We start from the raw sequence: 25961 nt of genomic DNA, 5'->3' as shown, positions 1-25961 counted from the left end.
AGAAATGGCCTCTGCCCTTTGGTTTTTATGGCACATCAGGGTAGCCTGAGAATCTTAATGGTTCTTTGAAAGTGAGCTTCTAGCCGTTTGAGATTACTTTCAGAACTCACCTGTCAGTGGTGATGAGGGGCTAGTTTTCCTTGAATAAGGAAAGTCTTCCTCCTATCTTGTCCGGGGTTGTGGGTGGAGGGGGGGGTGGAGGGTCATTGCTGATCTCTACTAGGGCCTTGTGGCCTGGAACTCCCTGGTCTGGGTGTTCCTGAGGACCATCGCCTTACTCTCTGCAATTGCTGTTGCTGCCTTTGAGGCCATTCCTTTCGAGGTTTTCCTCTGACTGGGTTTTGATTGGGAGGGAAAGGACCAATGCAGAGTGGGAAAATTCATGGTGAACCTAGGAGGCTGGACTTCGAGAAAGTCCTTGACCGTTTGCATTGATTGTGCTTTATTCTGTATCTTTTTTAACATAGCCTCATCCTTTGGTCCAAAAAAGGGAGTCCTTATCCAGGGGTGCATTTAGCAGTTTAGAACTGACATGCTAATAATGTCTATTCCCTAAGTCAAGCATGTCTTTTGATGACTGAGCCAGAGACAGCTGCTTGGGAAGCTGCCTCTAGGGCATTATATCCGAAGTGCCTAGCTACCTGGGAACTGGAATGGCAGAGATCCAACAATTCCTTGGAGGTATTCTTGTCCTCTAGGGTGGAAATCTTTTGCTTCATTTTTTCTAAAATATTCTGTTGATATTTTATCATATGAAATTGGGAATTGACAGCCCTCATGGCCAGGGCAGATAAAGTGTAAATCTTCTTCCCAAATCTATCAAGATCCCTGCTTTCCTTGTCTGTAGACAGTGGGTTTTTTGAAGTACTGTCCCTAACTCCTTTGGGGCCTGTGGTGACAGCCTCTGGGTCAGCAGAAGGTTTCTTAAAAAGGAATTTATGCAAGCCCAGTACCCTGTAAAACTTCTCTGGCTTATGATGGGCTGAGGGAAGAGAGTCTGGATTGAGAGATGATTCCATAAAGACATCCTCAACCACTACCAAAACTAGAGGGACAACCAAAGGTTTGTGATGATAGAGATCATGAAACTCCCTGACCCACTTTTTTTTGCTTGGGGGTACTCCTGAGCCTGCCACTGGAAAAGAAAAACTCTCATGGTCCTTGGCCAACCTGACCAAATCATGCGGATAACCTGTGGGACGAGATGGTAGGCTTAGGAACAGAAACTGAGGTTGAAGTTTTTTTAGGTGTAGCTTTTTCCTTGGGCCTATGTACGTCCACTACTCTGAAGCCAGTCTCCTTGAAAGAACTCAACATTGGTGGACGCCCCGAAGGGCTGTTGTCAGTTGAGGATCATTCACTGGAAGCCGAGGTCTGCATAGTGACTCCAAATCCAACCAATGAACTGAACGCCAGGGCCTAATTTGAAGTTAAGGGACCCGACAGCATGTCTGACTCTGAAAGGGTCTCGACAGAGGCCTGTGTCACCACTTTGCTCGCAGAAGGGAGCTCCGAAAGCACCTCTTCATCCTCTGTGATGATGAGCCTTGGTGGACTGGAGGACGGAGCAAGGTTGTTTTTCAAGGCTCTAAGTTTGGGTCTTTTTACCTTTTTTTGCTTAGGGAGCTCAACCCCGGAATGACTGATGGATGCCATCGAGCGATGGGAAGTGGATTACTGACTAAGGAGCTTAGACAGAATTTTGGCCCTACGCCTTATAGTCCTTAGTAGTGAAATGGCCACACAGACGGCAATTTGGGATGTCGTGGTTTGGGCCTAAACAAGTGACACACAAGTTATGAAAGTCCTTGTGGGATTTGTTACCACAACAGAAACAGTTGTCAACTTTAAGTGATGAGTCGGAAGTAAGAAAAAGAGTTTCCCAACAGGGTACTTAGCTTAAGAAGAATTTCTCACTCCTGTGTGGACCGACCAATGCACTCACAACTGCTTCAGATTCTGACAGCAAGAAAGACTGATGATGTGGAGTTGGCTGGCTCCTTTTATACCCAACTGTTTTGAAGTCAGGGTAGGGAGTCCGCCATCCCAGGGAGGAGGGAGTTCTTTTACTTTGTTAGTCCGGCCAACCAAGGGCTTCCGAAGCAGGAAATCCCATAAGTCAGGACTGCAACAGTGAAATCACTCAAACATCTACATTTATGGTAAGTATACATAAACTGTACTTTCTCTCTCCTCCTCACCCTCAGTGAGGGGAGATTTCACATGCTCTCAGAGGGTATAAACCTTCTCAATCAAATCAGGGGGTCGGCCTTCTACCCCAGCCTGGCAATTCTTAATCTAGCTGCCTGGAGGATTGGGTCATGACACACACCTCGATGCCTTATCCAAAAGAGATGCTTCTGTTTTAAAGGAGGCAACAAAGCCCAGCACCAGAAAATCATACAGGGCCAAATTTAAGAGATTTTCCACCTGGTGTCACAGCCGACTCAGTATCCCATCTCAAGTAGACATCAGTTCAGTAGTGCTTTACCTTTTGCACCTGTTTGAACGGGGTCTTACTTATTCCAGCATAAAGGTTCATGTTTCTGCCATCTCATCTTGCTTGCAGATTACTCCACCACTCTTCTCTCACCCTCAGGTGAAACTGTTTCTAAAAGGAATGATTCACCTGAGACCTTCCAGAAGGGATGCCATTCCAGTATGGGATCTAAACTATGTATTGGAAAAACTAATCCTGCCACCCTTTGAGATGGCTACTACTGAACCACTCAAGATACTCACTTGGAAGACCACCTTCCTTATAGCCGTCACTTCAGCTAGAAGAGTCTCAGAACTGCAGTTGAGTATAGAGCTTTTCACTGTCCTCCACAGGGACATGGTAACTCTCAGAATAAACCTATCATTCATGCCAACCCAGAGCTCTGCCTTAACCAGGCTATCCATCTGCCAGTATTCTTCCCAAACCCACAAAACAAAGCGGAAAGAATCCTTCACTCACTGAATGTCCACAGACAAGTCAGGTTCTACCTGGACAGAACAAAGAATACTGACAGGGCAGACCAGTTTTTTGTATGGGTCTGTGTTAGTTCATTGAAAACTAACTTCAGCGAATGGCCGTTCATCTAACATAAATCAGTGAACAGTCATTCATTGAACATTCACATCAGAGAGCATTTTTCCCATGGCAGTGAGTTACTTGGCAAGCATTAGGAAATCTGCCCTTTTCCTCACTGCAGTGTGATCTCGGACTTGGTGTATATAAGTAGGGGGTGGGGTGTAACCCCCACCTTGGTGGGTTTAATATACTGAGGTGTGTGTGACCGTCGGTATGTTGGCCAAATAACTCATTGCCCTGGGAAACATGTTCGCTGATGTGAACGTTCAATGAACTGCTGTTTATTGATGTACTGTATGTTCAATGAACAGCCATTCGCTGAAGTTAATTTTTGACAAAGTAATATAGACCCATTTGTATCCTTCTCAGAGTGAAGGGAAGGCAATCCTATCTCAAAGCAAACCATCTCTAAATGGATTGCAAACTGCATTAGGTTCTGTTACACACACCATGGAAAGCCTCTACCTAGCCACATTAGAGCCCATTCCACAGGGAACTACCACTGCTTTCTTCAAAAGAGTTCCCACTCAAACCATCCTAGAGGCAGCCACTTGATATTCTGTTCACCCCTTTACTAAACACTGTAACGTAGGACAGGTCTCTAGGGCCAGGACAGGGTTCACCTCTGCCATCCTATAAAATATTATTTCCTAAACCTATAATAATCTCCTCCTTCCACAGAATAGCTTTGGGAATCTTCCTAAGTATTAGTACTGCAACACTGACTATGAAGAACATAGTACAGTTGTGTCCCTCTTACCATAATTCTAGATGCCCGGGTAGATCACTACTTCAGTACTTATCCCCATCTTCCTCCTTCCCCTCAGTTATATAGGGGCCATCTCTGTTACTGCGTCTACGTATAATCCTTTTCTCTCTTCCTAACTGTACTTATGTTTGTTCTTTGTATACACAACAGACAAATGGGGAATTTGTGCTGTCCCTTGGCATCAAACTGCTTTTCTCAGCTTAGAAAGACCTGAAGATGGTGCTGCCTGACACCCTTCTTATACCCTGACATCTGGTTATTGGTCATTGAGCATCTCTCTCCATAGGATGATGCTAAGACTCTAGAAATCGGGTCAGTCGTGGGCTGCTGCACGCCAGTAAGACCTAAGGATTAGTACTGCAACATTTATGTACTCAAGCATCTATAATTATGGTATAATTGGTAAGTGGGACACAACTGTACTTTCTCCTAAATTTCATACTAGCTTATTTTGGCCCTTTTGTTACCCAACTGCCCAGCCTTCCAGCTGATGTTTGTGACCTTTGACACTTGATATGGCAGTACTTTTGGCATGCAACAAACTTTGTGTGCGACACAAGTGTAGTTTAAGACTTGTTTTCTTGAGTATCACATTAAACTTTCACTGCTCCGTTTCTGTTAAACATCTTTATTGTGGGCTTCAGACCTCATGTACGGAGCTGTTCTTTGAGTTTGTCAGTACAGTTTCTAATATCTTATTTCCTTAACATTTTTAGAGTGGTGACATTGTAACTTCTAGGGCCATGGTATCTAATGAAATCTTGACTGCAGCCCCAGTGACATGGATTCAGTTAATACCTTGAACGCTAGAGGTTCTTACTTGTTAGGAGAAAGGAATGCTGAAGCAGTTAGCAGTTCACTTTTCTTATGGAGGAGGGAAAATCCAGGGGAGTCATGCCATTATGTACCACTGGTGGAGAATGTAGAGCATAGAAACATGCCTCTCAACCTGCAGACAATTAAAGTAGGAGCAAAGGGCCTTGAAACTTTAGGAACATCCAGCTAAAAATCTGGATATTTTAATTAGCATAAAATCTGAATACCAGATAGTACGCAACTCTTCCTGCTTCCAGTAGGAATGTGGGATACTGCTCAGGTACACATTTAGAAACAGTGTGTGGCAAAATGATAGAAAGATTATAAACACACTATCAGAGACCATACAAAATCTGTACATTTTAATGAACTGTATCACAAAGTTCTATTACAAAAGGTCATTTATTTTTGCTTCAGAAAAAAGGATCTGTAAGGTATGTGCCCTCTTTGTTTGTTATTGTTGCCACTAGTAGACTGCTTCAAAAATCACACGTGATGAAAAAGATTCAAAAAGTTGTGTGAAAGGGGTAAATCAAGACTGAAAATAGAGACATACCTCCCAAAGTAGGACCGTCTTAAATCAGCCATGAAAATGGGAACATTCCTCCAAAATATAGACTTTGAGAGGTATGCATGGAGATCAGTAGTCAGGAAGGCATGTGGATGTGGATGTGGACTAAGATACTGCTGTTGAAGTTGGGCATTCCCCTCACAGTATTCCATTGCATGCTCACACATAGTGTGCATAAAGCCAGCACGTTCAGGGTTATGCTTCATTGCTGAAATCCTGTGACAGAGCAATTGATGCTGCAGTTAGGACAACCTGATCTCTTCTCCATCTGTTCCAAGCTGCAAACAAAATGTAATCTGTCCCATTGCTTAGAAATAGGCTGATGGCCCTGGAATCTGGGAAGCTTAGGTTAGAAAAGGAGAGTGGAGATTAAGGATGGCCCAGCTACCAAAAAAAAAAAAAAAAAAAAAAAAATGAAGACCCTCGTCTTTCCACAATGTGCTGACTTAGTCTGCTGTTCTGGGACGTGGGTTCCCAAGTTAGATTTGCATCTTTAAACATTATAGGTGTGTGCTGTTCCATGGCCACATCTACAGAGAATTCAACACAATTCGGGTCAGTCTTGCCATCTCTCCCTCATAGTAATGTGCAGTCTGCTGTTGTCTTTGCTGCTGCTTCTAATGAGGTACCTTATTCATTACTAAACAAATGAAATATGCCTGCAGTTAGACTGCATTACTTACCCTGTTACTTCATTAAATCACTGTACACTAAACAGGAACATATGCCCTCAACACATTTTCTTTGCAGTGATATGTGGTATGTGCCTGCATGGGCAGTACTATGATTTTTTTAATATGACCATGGCCGCATTAAAAGTACCAATCATTGGACTGAGGTTTTTCCCCAGCCAGATGTGTACCTGGGTGCCGTTTCCTCAGTGCAAGAGTCATACCTTTTTTTTTCCAGACTGCCTATAATTTAAAGATGTATTTCCTTTTCTGTTTTTACCAGATACTGTTAAAATATGGAACCATTTTGCACAGTATTGTCTAAAATAGAGTGAATTAAAGGAACCACTTTTGCATTGTTAAATAAATAAACTTTCCTGTCCCTCCTTTACATATATGAGCATTATTGTCTAAGAGGGGTCAGCAATCCAAGATGTGTATACTTACTTGTCAGATAATGCAGCAGTGCTTCTTTACACATTAGCTGTGATGGTTTCAGAGAGTAAACTGGAGAATCATCCATGCAAAAAACATTTTTAAACGTGTGTAGACGCATCATCTTCCTGCACTTTTTTTTTAATCTGCTGCCGAGATCTGAAAAGTCATCTGCTTCAGAACCTGTGTGTTTTCTCATCCAGAAATGTTCTCTGCATTATTTTCCCTTCAGTTTAAGTGTATGCACTGTAGTTCTGGATGTAGTTACTTCTACTTCTATCAGTACACACTGTCCTTTTTGTCCTTTGAAGTACTTGGAGCAGGAGGATTATGTTTATCTGCCTGGCTCTTTCTGGGCAGCATAATTGGTGTGTAGTTAGCGCTCACATATTTAGTGTCAAGCTTGTAATCAGCTTGGCAGTTTTGTTCTGTACTTTCACAGTCCTAAATATCTTACACCGGCTTTGTGGATCATGGCTGGATCGGGTACTCCAGTCATGCCCTTTAATAGTATAGTTTCATACTTAAATTTCTTCTGACCTGAGCCAGAGGATTTTGAATGAACTGCTCCTGTAAAAACAAATACCATTGAAGAATTAAGTGCTTGTTTGACTGAGGCAGCTTCTCAGATCTTTCCATTTGCAGAAAGGCCTCTGCATATTTGTTACCAAGAAAAATAAGCAGTTTTTATATGTTAACTACTTTGATTTTCTGTCCTGCAACTTAACTGCAAATTGCACTTACTAGAACTGAACATTTGTATGCTTGCAAAAAACAGCTTTTATTTTTTTTTCCTACATGCAGAAGAATGGATCGAATTTGTACTAATGCCAGTAAAATGAAATATGTAATGGGGAATGCAATGATGCAATTACTTCTGCAAGAGTCTACCTTTCATTCATATTTCTTAAACATGGTACAAGAATGAGCATCAGACCAGTTGACTGCTCCTAAGAAGGGTAGATTCAACTCATCTGTCTCTCCTGGCACTTTTGCTGAAAGTATGGTGAATTTCCCTGGTGTCATTGGAAAATTCTGGCCAACAAAATGCAGTTAAACCATATTGTATGTATAAAATAAATAGGTTTAATGCACATATGTTTTTATATTATTCCTTGAGTAGTAATTACTTTGGTAAAATGGTTATGAAAAAATTATTTTTGCCCTTTTGGATTGAGTGAGATAGTATTGAGTCCTTTGTATAGCTCTGTAGTTCACAACACTAGACGCAGCAGGTGCAGAATCAGGATAACAGAATGGAATGAGCGGAAAGATGCTTATCTTTTTACCTTAGAAAGGTTGTAATACAAGGCACTCAGTGAGGAGTATAAAAGCGTGAGAGCATGCCTGAATGCCATTAATGAATTTTTCTGTCTTAAAAGAGTAAGCTACTATATGATGAAGAGTATTCTGACACTATGGATGCCATACGTACAGTTTCGAGTGTTAGGACTTTTGTGAAAATGTATTGAAGCATTATGAGTAGTGAAGCCGTGGTGGTACAGCGGTTGCATTGTTGCCTCACAGCAAGAGGTTCTCCCATTCGATTCTCAGCTAGTGTGCAGGGAGTGCCTTCTGTGTGGAGTCTGCATGTCCTCCCCGCGGTTGAGTGGCCTCCGAAAGACATGCGTGAATGGGCGTGCCTTCGCTGAAGGTTGGGCATCGGGCCGGCAACTCGGCACCATAAAAATCGACTGCCAATCATTAGCGGACCGGAGTTCCTCTGTGGCGACCCCTTACCAGGAAAAGCCGAAAAGACAAACAACAACATTGAAGCATTATGAGTGGTTAGAAGTGCTAGCTGAATATGCTAGTGGTGGGGCTTCTGGATGTTTTTTTTTTTTAACATCTTTATTAAATTATCATGTATGACATAAACCATGTTATAGTTATGTAAATGAAAATAAACCATAGTGACAATATCTCAGGTGCAAACATTATACATTCCAAACTGCACTGACACAACTGTAGCTGCAAAACAATTAAAATATCCAGTCATTGTTAGTCGACCATTACATAGCTCATTTAAATCCTGCCTTCTTTTAAACATAGTTCTTCCTCAGCATGAATTGATCCCAGATTCCCCACTTTTTCCTATGTAATTTGCTCCTACCCTTTTCTAAAGATCCCAGTTCCAGTTGTTTTATCTCTGTTATTATATTCACTATTTCTAGCAAAGTTGGTTTAGGCTTTGATTCCATTTTCTAGTAATTGCTTTTTTGGCAGGCATCATAATTAGACTTAGCAAGGTTTTACTATGTTTAGGCAATTCCAATTCTGTATCATAGCTCAAAAAATAATTTCCCTAGTTACTCCAATTTGTTTACCCAGCATATCCGACAAACTAGTCTACAGGGAATCTTTAAAGTCTGCCAACTCATTACACTCCCAGAAAATAAGTTCCCAGTTCTTCCCTATTCACCTCCAACATTTGCTGTCTACCTGAGCAAAAATTCTTTGAAATCGGCTTGGGGTATAAAAATACCTATGTAAACACTTCCAGGCAAAGATCATAGATTTTGTTGCATATTTGGGAGATATACATATATCCCCCCATTGTTTCTTTGTGAATTGCTTCTCTAATCTCTCTTCCCAGTTCTTCCTAACCTCCTCTGATTAATTCTTGGAGTTATCATGCAGTATTTTATATACTGTACTAATTATTATTTTCTTAATGGCAGCTTCTGTTCTAGATTCTGCTAAAAACTCTATCAGTGCTGGTCTTTCATTTAGGACCCCCTGTTTCTTTCTCTTTGCCTATACTCCGATATCAATCCTTGATATGGAAGGCAATCTCTAGCTTGCATTCCAAATAAGTTCTTGGCTTCTTCCCATTCTGTTACCTTTCCCTGTCTAGTTATTTGCTCCCAATACCTTGTTGCCTTTGCCAATTTTCTCCAGTATATTAACGCCCCCTCTTGCCTATTGTCTGTATCCCTAATTGCAGTCATCCCTATAGGCAGGATCTCCTTTCCCCATCCCCATGTTGGCTTAGTTCTTAGAAGACCTTCTGCTACTTTATGAATGTAATATTCTGTATGGTTATTGTTTTCCTTAAAGGTCTGCATCCAAAATCCCAGTCTGTCCCTGTTACTTAAGCTTCCCCCTTGTTTCATCATCATCTCTTTCCACTTTGAATTATAGTTTTCTGCTTTTGCTATGTATAGGAGCCTTAACTGTGTTGCTCTGTCACACCCCTTCAACTCGGGTAGTCCCATTCTGCCCTCTTCTATTGCAAGTGACTTCTGAATGTTAGATACACAAATGGTGCATGTGAGAAATAAGCATACTGAAATACTGGGAGAGTGGGATGACATTTGTTGTGCTTAATCTGTTGATGAACTGTGGGGATCCTTTAAGGATATATCATGAACTTACAAATTCTATTAAGGTATTATTTTCACTTTCCACGTAGAATCGCCTGTGGGCACTACAAATTACACTGTGCTATTGGTTAGTTCTTGTATATTTGACTAATGTATCTGTTTACTTAAGTGTTATTTGGGTTTGTGTAATGATTCCCTCCCCCAGAAAACATTTACAGTGCTAGAGAATTGTGCTCAGACTAAATGTTGCTCACTTAGTTAAGACTGTTCCAGAAGTAAGCACTAATCTTAAAGAAATAGTTCAGCTGTTTGTGTGTGGTAAGCACATGGTTTCACTGCATCTGTGCGTGGGTTTCCCTGCTGGTCTGATTTGCTCTCACATCTCAGACATGCCATATGCAAGTTGGCAATGTTTCAGATTTCCTACAGGTGTTTATGTAGTGTGCTAGTATTTATGTGATTACCTACTCTGCACTGGCATCCTGTCCACGATTTCTCTGCCTTGAACGTGCTGAATGCCACAGTTTTCTTCAGATTCCCCATGACCCTGAACTGAATAAAGTGAGTATCAGAAAATTAATTAATAAAATGAATACAGATAAATACAGATAACTGGTTTCTTGTCTTGCTTTGTTAAACTTTCTTCTTTAAATGTAAGAACATTATTCTCCTAAATATGTTTTAATGAATTCCAGTGTGTAAGAAGGTAGTAGTCTTGCTAAAGGAACCTAATTCATGCAGTAGAGATAAATGTAACAGAAGAATCTTATAGATAATTTGACTAAATCTTGTATGCACCTTGAAGGGTAATAAGGGGGCAAATGTACTGTAATCTCACTACTCTGACAGGTCACCACTGTGCTTTTGTTCTCCAAGCAGTCAGTGTTCATCAGTTTCTTTACAGGGCCGACTAGTTTATATGAAGCTTACAAGGGAATATGTGCAACATACGTAAATCATTGCCTGCATTTCATGAAGCATTGTGCAAATCAGAGCTTGGCGTGTTAACTTTCAGAAGAAAATGCTTTTCTGAAGCTCTCCAAGAGCTGTTACTGCAGTAGTAGTAGTAGTAGTACAAGTAGCTTGTCTTTTGGGTTGGTTATGATAAACGTCTCGAAATTTTTTTTCTCATAACAATTTAACACCAGTTATGATTTGAAGCTGTTAGCAATTGTTAGAAACCTAACTCCATCAAAAGCAATAACTAGCCTCTGTACAAGTTCAGATATCATTTGCTGATCATTCTAAACATGAACATTGTATGAAATATACCCCAAATGCATACAGTTTCTAGGAATTGACAGGCTGTAGAAATTGTTGTTGAACATTTCTGTATTATTTATATACATTTGCTGTGCTTATGCCTTGTTGCTACAACTGAAACAGTGTAAAGTCTTACCGTCTGGCACCTGCACTTGGTGACCCCTTGCTACAGTCTGCCAGTAGGTAAGCAGCCTGTTCTGTTCTTGCTCTTCCATTTGTTCCGTGTCATTTCCCAAGCTGCTGTTACTGTTGTAAGCAGAATCAGAGCCCTGGTCTTCAGGCATGTTATCCAGGTCCTCGAGAGTGATCATGCCACCTTGAGAACTTGGCTCACTTACTTCACCACCACCGCTCATTAGGCAGCCTTCTCGTTCCATTTTAATTATGAGAAACTGTTAGCACAGATCGATGAGTTAAGAATAAGGTAGTGTAGCCAGAGAAGGGTGAAAAACAAACTGAAGTGCAGTAGTTAGAGAGCTATTTCTGCATTACATAAATTGTGAACGGAAATGCAAAAGGCTCAGCACTGCTGATAGGCTGTGAATACAGTGTCTGACATTAAGGAAGATGAGCAAACTGTTGTTGACTGAACAGATCCCTCCCCACTGTTCTTAATAAAGCTTGCCTCTCCCTCCTTCCTGTGACATGATTTGCCTGCCCATTTACTCTTGTCCCACCTTTAGCTGTATAATATCACTCCTCCCTCTCCATTGATTTTTGAGCAATGAAAAGCCTGTTTTATTAGTTTGCACACACTTAGAGTGAAATGCTGAAAGGTAGAACTCTTCAGGAAAGCCATCAAGCAACATCGTGTTTTGCTTGTTTGCATTCCTGCTTTTATAAAAATGCATTCTGGTTGTAATTAAAAAAAATGCAAAATAACTCTCAAACTGGTGACTCTAGATTATTTGCTAAATATTAACTAGTTTTGCAACTTATTTCAAAGTACATTTTTACTGTTTGTGTTTCATTTGCAAACAGATCAGTCTTTTCTGATGCATGTTGAATTTCTTTGAGATTTCCTGCTAGCTCAGTAACTGTGACCTGTACTGCTACTGTGTTAGCAGTCTGTGGTTAAGATGTAATTCAACTTTCTGAATTAAGAAGCAGGTTTTACTATGACAGCTACTGCTTTAAGCTGTACTGTGGATGTATGTTGATGGTGTTTGAAACATTCGACATTGTGTGCCACAGCAACTCTTTTGTGAGGAGCCAAAGGTGTTTCATTTCTCCTCGAGGCATTTCTGAATACATCCAGCAGATTATTTGCATTGCATCATTTGAGAACAAAGGTAATACCTACAATGTATAAATAAATCTGGTGTCTTTACACATATGCTTGCAGCACTAATACGGATGAATCCCATCCATCTGGCTTCATTTAGAAGATGGCAGTTTTCCTGGAACCACTGTCACTAGATAAGAGCCACTTTTTTTAATCAGCTGGCTGCTCACAGTTGTGTGAAGGGGATATGTGATACCACCAGATCTTAACAAGGTGAATGGTTAGAATCAGAAGCAGAGAGAAACAAACTTAAGCAACAAATGTTTTATATCTTGGGTGTACAAAGTCCAGTACTTTGGCTGCTCATTTTATCCACCTCCACATATACTAGCTAAGAAGCAATCTCAGTTAGCAGTACATTTCTTCCATCTTCCTGAGGGATTCACTTTTGCTTGTTTCATATCACATTTTCTTGTAGCTGTGCAGATTTAACCAGATAACTTCATGAAGAAGGCTGCTGTATATATTTTATCATCCTCTTTCTACTAGCTTATATTACCTCTACTGTTTTCACCCGTCTTGTATTTGACATCTCGACAATTTGTTCATAAACTTTTTTTTAAAAGTGCTAGTTTGTTTTACCTTGTTGGCTATCTTGATGCATTTTAAAGTTTCTGTTAAGCTTTCATAAGTGGTATACATGTTATTGCAGGAATCTTCTCTCACAGCATCTGCTGCCGACCTATTTTAGTTGCATTGACCTGTCTGGCATGTGGTGTAGAGGATTAAGGCTTGTTGTTGAATCTTTCGGCTTTTACCGGTTAGGAGTTGCCACAGTTGAACTCTGGTCCGCTACTGATTGGCAGCAGATTTTTACGTACCGAGTTGCCAGCCCTGATGTACAACCTTCAACGAAGGTACGCCCATTCACGCATGTCTCCACACAGAAGACGCTTTAGCTGAGAATCAAACGGGACAACGTCTTGCTGTGAGGCGACAACGCTGCCGCAGCACCACCACCGCAGTTTAGAGGATTAAGGCTATGACCTGCTTCCTGTAGTCAAAGGTTTGATTCTCTGAACTTCCATTTGTCTACTGTGTGACTTAAGTCACGTAACCAGACACTGCTCCCAGGCTATGTTTGAAAAATGTCTATATCGAGCAGCGTTATTCCCTTGTCCACAAATTCAATGAAATCAAACCTGCTTTCATTCATATACTCTGCTCAGTCCTTCATGTGGGTTTCACTAATTGTATACACTGTAGCAATTTATTTTGTCTTTCTGCAAACATAACGACGGACCTAACTTTTTGTAGTGCTTCATGAGTTATATCGTTTGCTGTTTTCCATCTTAAGCGGTGAGCAGTCTTTTACCATAGAATATATTTACCATGAAACTTTTTCAAATGTTTTATACATCCTAGGCTAACATGACCTAATACTCTCCTGAACTGTGCTTTACTGTACCAGCACTCTTTCTGATGTCAGTAGTGTAACTTAAGATGGTTGCATTATATGCTACAGCACCCATATCAGCAAACTTTGTTTTGGGTTAATTACATTTGTAAGGTGGCACCACCACCCATCTAGCCTATTTTTATTTATTTGTTAACTGGTTAAGCCCAATCAATACAAGTGACCGTGGGGACACCATATGTGACTTGCTCAGAGATGGACAGTTTGAAAATGAAATTTAATTGATCAAATCCAGGACTTGAGGATGGAACTCATTAACAGCTAGTAGCTGTAACCTTCTGAGCTATGCTGCCATTTCAAGGGGCTGGGTGTTTAAGGGAAAGCACTGGCTCCCCTTTTAAATGAAAGTAATGGAAAATAGTTTGTCGCCATTAACTCTGTGGGTATATATCCCAAAGCAGTAGCACTTCGTTCTAAAAATCATGCAGATAATATGGAGAGCATATTCAAAAAACAGTTTAAGTGGGGTAGGTATTATAAAGCTATGCCTTCACCAATGCATCAGTAAGTTGTTCTGTTCGTTTTTACTTGTTTGTGAGTGTTCTTATAGTGCTGTTATTAGAGATGTTGTTCTGTAGGCCTCAACAACTGTATGCTGGATTCTGACATTGCATATTGGCTTGTATTCTGCGTACTACAGTACTACTAATGTGGCTTAATATTTTTGTGTGCTGCAACTTGTGTTCGCTAATTCTTGGTGGATGATATAGCATATACTACAGGGGCTGCACTACTAAAAAAGTCCATAGCAAGATATTAGATCCTCACTTTGCAAATTAACATATACTTAATATATTATGGTGGCAGACAGATATGCATTGATCAAATGAACAATAATGCAGACTTAGCCAAATCGTCAAATGCAGCCACTGGAGTCTGGTTTCCTTGCACCGGATTGCAGCACATTTGAAATTGATTATAAAGTATGGCAAGTATGGTGGGTTAAGGGCAAAACTATCTGCATAGGGTTTGGAGGGAGGGGTTGCCCATCACAGAAAAAAAAAATATTTAATGAAAAGTTGTAGAAACCCATGTCAACCACTTCATTTGGTGTGGCACAGATTGACATAGTGGCTTTTGCTGAACTGTTGTGGAGCTGTTATACTGTATTAGTGTTGGTCTTGATGGAACATTTTCTGTCATATTTAACATTATCCACCCCCCCCCTTTAAGAATGTGATGACTGTAGAACACCAGAGGTATGTCATGTTTCAGAAAATATCCGAGATAGAGAAAGGTACTGAATGTTAAATCCACCATAGGAAATCAGCAACAATCTCCTGAGTCTGATGATGCAGAAAGCGCATAATCTGGGGTAAGAAAACAGAAGGCTGTGGTAGCTTCTGAAAAATAGAGGAAAGACTAAAAATGCTGGTGGACCAAATGCATGACTACATGTGCAACTCTGAATAGCATTGTAATCTTCAGTCAACTCAGATTTCAGAAGAGCAGAGGGCAAGTACCAAACATATTTTAGGATTATTAAGGTATCTCTGTGAAGGTCTTTGTGGTCTTCCTTCCCAATTACTTGGGGAGGTTTGGGGTGCTACTGTCCTGTATTTGAAAAACAGATATGAGAATCAGTACACAGAAATTATTGAGATACCCAAGTCAGAACCTGCTGCTGAATTGAGAGCTTTGTGAAGGACAATTGTAAAATAAACATGGTTCATAACTGCAGAGTTTTTTATAGGTATAAAATGAATACATCATGCCAAGGGGGTCCATGGTGGAGGCTAGCTGATCTGTGTGCTGCTGGTGGCGATTCATTAATTTTACAAAAAGCACATTATAGTCCGCGGTGGTGGTGCTGCGGTAGCATTTTGCCTCACAGTAAGACGCTGACCGGTTCGAGACTCAGCTAGAGTGTCTTCTCCGTGGAGACATGCGTGAATGGGCGTACCTTCGTTGAAGGTTGTGCGTTAGGGCTGGCAACTCAGCACGTAAAAATCAACTGCCAATCATTAGCAGTCCTCTGTGGCGACCCCTAACCGGGAAAATCCGAAAGACACAACAACATTGTAAAGATTGTAAGAGCTGTGGAATGGTAAGCTGTAAGGACATGACATTAAAATGGTTGCATATAAGATGGTCACATAAAGCTGTGTGCATATGCTAATTGCTCACAGCTGCATTCTTGTTGGTGTGTTCACATTTGATTAGATGTAAATATACAACCCTGATCTCTAAATGTACTTTCTCTGAGGTGGTAGTATGTATAGGAATAATGGATGTGAAAGCTGACACGCTCACATTGCAGGTGCAGGAGGGGTTACAAACTGAAAAATTATGTTTTATTGTTTTGGGCTTTTTCTGCATTTATTTTTGTGTAAGCAGCGATTCAAGCAGGCAACTACCAGTGTATTAATGTCAAGCAGGTGACAGTCAAGTTCATGTAGCTGTTACCATTAAAATTTGTAAAATATTTCTACTTGCCTCCTCATATCAGAAGGCTAAAATTTAATCTCTTTTATGATGAAATGAGGTCTTGAGGAGCTACCTTGTGAGTGACATACCTGTCCACGTTGGTCATGGTGTGGGTTAGGGAGAGGATGAGCTTCAGGTTACCAGTTGAAGTGACTTGAATTTTGTTCTTAGATGGCTATGACAAAATTTCCAAGCCATGCCACTAAGAGGTGTATAGTGTATATGAGTATAATGAGGAACCAACTGATTTTTCTGAAACTCCGTGCTTGATGTTAAAAGACATTCAATCCCCAGTCAAGATGTAACACACAGTCTGGGTGTTCATCAACATTATGGCAGTATATCTCTGGTTGCAAGGGTTATGTGTGTCCCAGTACTTAAATTATTGGCTCCTTACCACGATAAGTTCATAGGTGTGTACTATGCTAATGACCACAAGGGCCGTTTTAAGGTTAGCCATGCATCCCAAATCTCTGTCAAGTTCTGGTACCCTTGATAAGTGTAAGTAGGGGCTTGGGAGGCTGGTTCATTTCTCAGGCTCTTGCTTATAAATTTTTATTCAGAGGCTGCATGAGTCCTTTAGTGACATAAGCTCCAAACCAGGGATGGATTTCCTTTTCCCAATCCAGTTATCCATGTTACACTTGAATTGGGTTAGGAAGGAGCTCTGCTTCATATAGAAGGGAAACTTGTTCCAGAGAAGGGGTAGTCTGTGGGATGCATACCTGTCTCTGCAGCATGTCCTGTTAAGATAACAGACTAGGTTTAAGTCTTTAGAATGGGTAATTTAGGTTCCGTTTGTTTTGTGGATATGCAGGAGGTCTGACAGTGCCTTGTATGCCAGGCATAGATCTTCCCTCAACAGCCTATAGGAGACTGAATACAGGGATAGATTTTTGAGGTGGTCCGCACAGGACATTATTTATGTCCTACATTCATTTAGTGAAGAACCTCTGTGGATGTTCCACTAGTTGGACATGCCTGGTAGAATATAGTGCCCCTTTTAGTATGTACCTAATCATAGGTCTGATGAATGCTGAATACAGTGGAGCAATGACCTCCTTGGAAGTAGATGCTATACCTTTGTGTATAAGTTGCATAACATAGAATGATTTCCTCACTACTATAGACACATGATGGTCAAAGGCTAAGTTACTGTCTATTTATGTTTCTCATGTCCCTGACTACTAGGTCGATTCTAAGTGGGTGTGTTGTCAGTCTGGTAGTTACCAGGGGTGTATGGCTTCTTAAAGCATACTATTTTTAAGTTGTTGCTGTACCAGAAAAATGGGAAGGTAAAAAGTTAGATGGAGTGGCATTTAGTATATGTAATGAGCTCTTAGTACATTTTAGACATTTTAGAGACACTCAGGGTTACTAGCTTTGAAAAAGGGAATAACTTTAAGGGGCATAGACCTTACTTAATCCTCCTGTTTTGTTCATCTTTTCCTATATTTTTAGTTTAGATAGCACATGGAGGGGGGGGGGGGCATTGAACTATTCACTGAGCTCAGACTTTTTTTTTTTCTTGATGCATTTTACCATAGTGCCTGTTAGCCATCAGACTTCCCCCAATTGGAGACTGCCTACTCATTCTTCATTCTAGGGAATTACAGTGGTACAGTACAGGAGTGAGAGCCATCGTACAGGAAGCTCTGAGCGTTGCTTGTGATCTTAGCAATGTCCAAGCAGTGCAGACCTTTGTATGGCCTAAATCCCACCACTGTGGGGACCAAGGTGTCACACTACTTCAGGTACCCGCTGCACCTTCCCTTGTGAATGCACACTCCCACACACTTGTTAATGAAGGCTTAACACCAGATGGTGGCTTGGCTGGGCTGAAAGCCTGCCCCAGGATGTGTAGGACAGTGTTGCCCATCCTGTGAGAGAGAGTGTGGCTATATGATTCCTGCTGCTTTCTGCCCTACCATAGGATGGGCATACTTAAACTGTCTTCTTAGCAACATCAAATGTCCAAGGTGCTGATTGAAATTGGGTCACCTGCTCTGTAGTCAAAGAATTATCCATCTATGCCACTGAAGCTATGGACTTTAATTTAATGAGATTGCTGTGGTAGCAAGACACAGCTAAAGATGAGAGGAAAATAGTAATTTGGGATGATAGTATGCATTTATAAATGCTTGACATAAATGAGGGCTATCCCAGAAGTTCTCTTATCATGGGTGGAGTGATGCTTGTTTGTATTCATGTGTGGGCTGCATTTGATAGCGAAAGAAAGGCGAGAAGGTGTGCCATATAATTTCAGTGGAACCTGTAGGGGTGTTGCAAGATCTTTTAGTATTAATAAGAAATATATATATCACAGAAGACAGCAAAGAGATCACAAGTATGTCTGCAATTCATGAAAAAGAAGCTTTATCATTCAGTATGGTAGAAAAAGAGAGAGAAACCTTATTCAGAGACCTGAGCACATATTATAGGAGAGGCTTTTCACTGTGTAGACAATTACAATCTGGTCTCCTGTTTTAATTGGTTTACTGTGTATTAGATATGGATACAAAGAAATTCACCTTGAAGAGTAAAGCTTGAGATGTGAATCTAGATATCCATTTTGAGAACACATAAATGGTTATGATCATAATTCTTTGCAGTGTGTGGAGGTTTATCTGCTCCATGTACTACCAGTTACAGGAGGAAAAGTGTAAGAACACTTAGTGCTGTCAAACAAGCAGCAGCATTCCTATAAATTTCTTTACTTAAGAATGCTGGACAAATCAGCCTGTCTGGTGTGGTAGGTAGAGAGATAAAGACCTAACTACAACCCAGCTGATTAGCAGCTTGGGTGACTGAGGAAGTGGCAGGGAAGGAATTGACATGCCAATTCTGGATGGGAGGGAGCTTGTTGTTACACGCCCAAAGGGGAGGTTTGTTCCCTAGAGGGGAGTTACCCTAAGATGCAGTCAACAAGTTGGGGGGGGATTGATAGGTATAAAACAAAGCACTCCCTTTCCCCTGGATTGAAGTATAACTGAGTCGAGCCCCAAGGCTCCATGAATGGCCCCAGTAATACTATAGTAAGTCCTGAGGGATAAGAGGATGACTAGTAGATCTGGGGCACATTTGGGGTTAGTAAACATGAGGCTTGAAGGGGAACCTAAACATTTTTTTTGACATCCAAAAACAATGGAAGGACAAAGGCTATAAAGAGGGACAATTTTTAGGGTCTATACTAGAAGACCGAAAGTTTAAAATCGCATATGCTCTAAAGAGCGAAAATGCCAGACCTCGAAATCATTATTGTGGGGGGCTGTGCCCCCCCCCCCACACACACACACACTCCCCACTAAATTTATATTCCAACTCTGAGATTGCACTATAGTGAGGAAAAGGCAAATATTTTGATCTTCATTGTACTGCAGTCTCAAAAAAAAACACTTCGAGGTCCGGCATTTTCACTCTTTAGAGGGTTCGTGATTTTAAACTTTCGGTCTTCTAATCTAGACCCCAGTTTTTACATGTTGCTGTTATTCACTTAAGAGGTTAATATAGCAGGTTTTGCAGTTTTTGAATGATTAGAATTATGAAACTGTCTGGCATTTTTGACTGACTAACTGTAAGCCTTGGTGATTTACCAGAAAATCAAAAAAATTACAAGGGACAGAGCAAAAATATGAGGCAAACTCTGGGACAATTGAGAGAGGCATGGACAGCAAACAGAAACAAAGATGTTTTACATTCTGCTGCTGTTCTTTGCTGGCTGATGCTGTTCTCTTTTACTTCCTAGCATGAGATAAGATTGTAATAGTGCTTGTATATATGTGTGTGTGTGTGTGTGTGTGTGTGTGTGTGTGTGTGTGTGTGTGTGTGTGTGTGTGTGTGTGTGTGTGTGTGTAATAGATACAGTAATGTAACATAAGATGGTAGGATTTTGCAAAGGTACTAGACATTGAGAAATGAGGCAGCACAGGTGTACACACCATAGCTGAAAAAGAGGGGAAAGGGGTAATGGGATCTAGATCATCTCTGGTTTGATGCACTCAGATGTGAATCTTTTAACCTTCTTTGAGGATAATGCTTTTCTTGGGAAAAGGTTAAGACTTTGGAAGAGTCAGTTCTGCACACTGGAATAGAGGTCAAAAGGAAGCTAACTGTACAAAATGTATGAATGGCTGTTTGTAGTAAGAGTTGTTTTATATTGTTTTTATGTTATATTAAAAGCTGTATTAACTATTCAATATTCCTATTAAGTGGTAAACCTCTATCACAGATCTTTAACCTTTCTTATCACCACAGGCAACATACCTGTCTACTTTAAGCATTCTCTTATAATTCCAGTTTACAAAACTCATACAACCTCCAACTCTCGAGTACTGACCTGTATCTATCCCCTACCCAATCACAAACACAGGTGAAAAACTAATTTATGAACAAGTGTATGGATCTTCACAAATACCATTTCCTAACCAGTTCACAAGACAGATTTTGTACTGATACAGCATACTAACTGCTGCACAGGCAGCGTGGTGGTACAGTGGTTAACATTGTCCCCTCACAGCAAGAGGTCTCTGAGCCGTTATGAATTTCCTATTCCTACAGAAGAAAACTCCAAAGTAAATCCATGAATATATGAGGCAAACACTGAGTGACAAGTGCCCTTCTTACTCAACTGTGAAGAAGTGGTGTGCAGGCATTCGGCACAGAGATTTTGAGAATGAAAATGCAGCAAGGTCTGGGAGGCCTCAAATGGTATCAACTCGTGAAATTGTTGACCATGACCTGATTTTGACAGATCACCAAATATTGGCTAAAATAATTGCTGAGACACTACAGATATCCAGTGAGTGTGCTGGGTTTATAATCCTTGAACAGCTAGATATGCAGAAGCTGTCAGCCAAGTGGATGACCAAATGTTTGAATGCCAGCAAGAAAAGACGTTGAGTGGACACTTCCAAGTTGATTTTGCTGATTTTCATTGAGTTGTTGCCAACTTTTTGGAACGATTAGTTACTGTTGATGAAACATGATTACACCACTATGATCCTGAGACAAAACAACAGTCCATGCAATGGCTGCACTCAGGTTCACCAAGGACAAAGAAGTTCAAGACCCAGAAGTTACCAGGAAAGGTCATGGCCACAGTGTTTTGAGATCAGGAAGGTGTTGTAATGACTATCTTTCAAGGGACTAAAAAGTTAATACAGAATAATACTGTAACTTGTTATTCCAATTAAAGGAGGCACTGAAGGAAAAAAAGAGAGGGAAGCTGTGGAAAGGAGTTCTGTCTTTGCAAGACAATGTAGCTGTTCACAAGGCTGGAAAAATGATGGGTGTTTTGACAAAATTGGGGTTTGAGTGCATAGACCATCCACTCTACTCACCAGATCTTCCTTCATGTGACTATTTCCTGTTTCCAGGCCTTAAAATGAATTTGAAAGGATGGCAATTTTTGAGTGATTCAGAGGTGATTGCAACAACAGAGCAGTATTTCAATGACCAGACTTTTTTTTGGCAGCGTTACAAAAACTTAAGACATGATGTGCCAAGTGTGTTGAACTTCATGGTGAATATGTTAAATAACTTGTAAGTTTCATGGTTCCACATCATTCTCTCCTAGGTCGGGCTTAGAACTTTTCAGCAACCCCTCGTAACTAACAGAACCTTTTCCGGTGCAGAAAGGTACGGTATCTAGCACAGGCCCTTTCTCAGTCAGAGTACCACAAGGCTCTCTTCTTGGTCATGTACAATTTTCTCTATAAATAACATAAAAGGCATCCGACCTCTTAACATCACCAGTTATGCTGATACTGTAATCCTTCACATGTTTCCAGACTGTTTTTCAAAATTATTTCCTCTTTCTGTGCCATTTGCTTGCTAATAATCACCTTGCTTTAAATGTGACAAAGAACAGCTATGTTCTTTGGCTCCTAGTACAAGCTAACAAGTCCCCCAAAAAGACCCACGCCCAACAATGAACCCATTTCTTCAAGTGACAAATACGGATGTCTTGACTTAATTGTAGACCCTTCTTTGATATTCAAAACCCACACTGACTTTTCCATCTCAAAAGTTGCAACTTATCTTAAGGCTGCCTACTTCTCCAGTCACCCAACAAAAAAGCCAGGTAGGCCCTGATTAAGAATGTTTTCATGTCTAGACTTGCTTATGTTCTCCCAATAAATCTCCCATTGCTCCTTTTGCAAATTAAACAAAATTCAAGTAGCTAACTCTATATGCAGATTTATCAACATGTCCCCTAAACTAGAGCACTTCTGCCTAAGTCTCTGAAAAGCCAATTGGTTCTTAACAGTTTGTTCCATTTTGTATCCTCACTTAACCTGTAAAATTTTACATATAGTTTCTGTCCACAATTGGAAGTATACCACTAGTCAAAACCTCTCTGTAGTCTCTCTGGAACTAGAAGATAAAGTTTTGATCGTATATAGGTCACCATTTGTAATCTCGGCTGCTGAACGGGGCTTCAGTAAAACAGCCCATTCTAATTAGAGCCACATACCCAAAGAGCTCAGAAACGTAAATAAAAATAGTACTCAAGCTTCTGAAGTGCTTAAAGGAAAACCTATGCATTCTCCTGTTTCTTGGACTAGCTCTCTTCCTTCACTGCTTGTTCACAGGCATTAGCCTCCACTCTAAATTAGCAACTCATCTGTGCATTTAACAGGTCTAGAACTGATCAGAGTGTTGGGTGCTCTTTGTAAATATGTATCTGAGTTTTGAGATAGACAAAGCAGTCAGTAGAGTCAGCTGGAATTTTATGACAAGTATAATGATAGCATTTGCATTCTCTGATAGAATAATAGGGTTTATTAGAAACATGCATGAAATGTCAGAGCTAGAATTAGGATATGAGGGTCCCTTTCTGATGAAGTGTATTTGTACAGAGGAATTAGTAAGGGATGTTTTCCTTTACCACTGTTAACTTGCTTTATATTTAGAACAATTGGCAAAGAGAATAAGGGAGTCACAAATTTAGGGATGTGACTGGTATGGTACTTGAGGAAACTTAGGTTTATTTGCATAAGATATTATTCTGGAGTATTCTGAGATATTTTCAAGGTTTTGTTTATGATGTAAAATAAATGAAGGTAACACAAAGACTGTAGTGGTAAACTTATGTATCCATGTGAATTAGTTCAGTGATATCCATACCTGGGAGAACTAATAAGATGAAGTATTTAGGCACATGGATTAAAAAAGATTCTGTTATGGTAGCTAAGGATATGTGGGAAGAAACTAAATAAAAGCTAATAGGATACTGAAAAACTGGAAGTTCATGATTGTGGATATGCACTGTAAGATACAAGCAGCGAAAATGTTTTTAGTTTCATTAGTCTTATAGATATCAGGCATAATTTGATCAAACAGAGAAGAAGTTGTGAATGATGATGAGCTGAAGGAATTTATTTGGGAAGGTCAAGTTGGATAAACTGATTCTACCAACAGAAAACAGTGGTTTTGTTACTTGATTTGAAGAGGTACTTCACAGCTATATATTGGCAAAGTCTCTATAGGACTTTAGTTATTCGGAGAAAAGTGAGAAGCAAAGTCACCTTCAACTTGCGTGGCTCACTGTTTGTTGAGTAAACATTTTTCAATTTCCTCCTTAGCCTGTTCTGCAGCCAAACATATTTTTGATCCTACAGAAAAAATATTGTGAAAAGAACTGGATATACCAACTTAAAACTCCTCCCTAACTCTTGACATTCCCTGATTGCCCTGGTTTGTTGTAAAGTGAGTAATTATTGTCAACAAACACCCTGATGTCCCCAATTTTTAATATTTGTCCTTCTGCCATGGTTTTGTCAGGATCAGCTTTCTGCTGGTATGACTGCATCTTTACTAATACAGATATTGGATGTTTTCTCATGGCAATGTTTGGAGCATACACTGCATGTGCCCTTTCAATGAACAAATCTTGGTACGGAACACTAGTCCATTTGCTTATTTGTGTCCTCATAAAATTAATATAGTCTTTTCCTTCCAGTTTCTCTGGTACAGCAAAAGTTCTCAGGTTTCCTTTGTGTACTCTGTTTTCTAATTCTACTATTTTTTTGAAGCAGGTCTTCTTGAGAAGCCTCATACTCAGCTAGTCTTTAATTCATTTCAACCTCTGATTTTGCAGTTTTTATCAATTCACTTGAATGTCTAGTTAATGTTCCTTCTATTTTTCCAGACTTTAAATTGAATTAGTATAGTAGTCCTTCAATGTTTCATTTATTTTCATCATCTCTGAGTACATTTGATTAATTTTTTTCCTCTAATTTACCAGAATCCATCTTTTGTACCAAAGCTGAAGCTTGAACTAATATTTGCTGAACAGATGCAGGATTCTTCCCAGCCAGTGTTTTCTCTTCACTTGTTCTGGTAGATTTTCTTTCAGGTTCTCTAAATTTCTTTGCTGGCTTCAAGACAGTGTACATAAAAGCCAATAAATGAATTTTACCCAAATTGACAGTTTCTCTGCCTCCTTTTCTCAGTTTCTGCTTTCACACTGGGGGAGCTGAAATTAAGCTGCTGATCAGTGTGTAGCCGTCTTGGAAGACCTCTGATCACTGGCTTTATTGTCCAGCTCAATGTAGGTATTAGCACACTTGCTTGTCTCCTATGGCTAAAAGATACTGCATATTACCAAGGGGTTTTCTTTAATGATGTTGACATTACAATGAAAAGAAAAAGCACTACAGACAAATGCTTCCAAGTCTACAACTTTTTCCTTGGAGAACAGTCAGTGGTACCCTCCCAGGCTTCCCTGCTGCACTGCGGGCAACTCAGCTGAGCACTGAGCAGCATTGCCACACTTTTTAATCCCTAATCCTCAATAGAATAAGTCCCCTTGCTAACCCTAGAGCAAAATCTGATCTAACTTGCGCACCACCCCTAACAGTATTTACGGTTTAACCTGCTACAATGGACAGTTTCCCAGCGTTTCTCCAACCAACCAGATTGACACGAGCATCCTGAGACAATGCTGTAATTGCCTCATGTATACTGACAACCATTTGATGCTATAGCAAACAAATACAGTATGTGAGAGATATAACTATGAAACTGGAATCAGTCCCCTCACGTAACAATAAACATGACATCAAATAGGTTGTCTGCACAAACACTTCTCTTACAGAAGATAGACTCGGCACATAAACCGACATGTGGAGGTACTTGCCAAGAGCCTACCAAAAGACCAGAGACCTCCCAAACAACTCACACAGAGCATGACCAAAATCTACAGCACACAACACACATATCAGTGTCTCATCGAATAAACCCCTAAAATACCAAATGTCCTGGTCATAGGAGATTCCATAGTGAGATACACTGATGTCCCCCTCACCAGGCTGGACAAGGAGAAGGTCATGGTCAGCTGCCGCCAAATTTTTTTTATTTATTTTTATTTTACATTTGTTTACCGGGATAGTCCGACTGGACACAGGTCCATTTTCAGTGGAGGCCCGGGGAGAAAAGCTCCACAAATAATTACAATACATTCTCTTGGTTAACATTAACAGTTAAACAGAACCTTAGTTAATTAACATTAGTATGATATGAGACAGTATTCATGAAGACAGTTACAAAGTTAGTTACATTACAATAGTAATATTTGCAAGGTACAGGATATTTTGGCTCAGAGTACAGTATGTTTGTTGAATATGGATCAAAACAGTAGTTTGATCTGAGATTTATAGAAGTATTTGCTAAAATTTGTGCAAAAGGGGTAAGATGGTAGAGCATAATTGGTGGTATAGCTTTGTGTCACTAAGCTATTAGTGGTTGAGGACAATGGTGTTTAAGTGAGTACTAATAGTTTGTGACTTGTTTGGTCTAGCCTGGGGGAAGACATGGACATTGCCAGTGTTGCATAAAATGTGATTTTATGTTTTTTTTTGAAGAGGGAAGGTGAGGATATTGAGGTTAGGGGATTGGGTAGG

General features: G+C 40.2%; 2 protein-coding genes across 3 annotated transcripts in view; one reads left to right on the top strand and one right to left on the bottom strand.

The window, feature by feature from the left end:
* The window catches only part of LOC122804424 (heme-binding protein 1-like), a 387784-nt gene extending 376289 nt beyond the window's left edge, over positions 1 to 11495 (bottom strand). The window contains exon 1 of the mRNA XM_044074267.1: positions 11064 to 11495. Within this exon, the coding sequence (XP_043930202.1) occupies positions 11064 to 11304 (241 nt within the window). The 5' untranslated portion in view covers positions 11305 to 11495. The remainder of the gene's footprint in view (positions 1 to 11063) is intronic.
* FANCM (FA complementation group M) overlaps positions 1 to 25961 on the top strand; it is a 2552324-nt gene that overhangs the window by 928854 nt on the left and 1597509 nt on the right. The window lies entirely within an intron of this gene.

This window comes from Protopterus annectens, chromosome 6.part0 (genome assembly GCF_019279795.1).
Source record: "Protopterus annectens isolate FY-2018-M chromosome 6.part0, PAN1.0, whole genome shotgun sequence".
In the NCBI taxonomy this organism is placed as follows: Eukaryota; Metazoa; Chordata; order Ceratodontiformes; family Protopteridae; genus Protopterus; species Protopterus annectens.
Note: the sequence above shows the minus strand (reverse complement) of the source record. Positions and strands in the feature narration are given on the sequence as shown.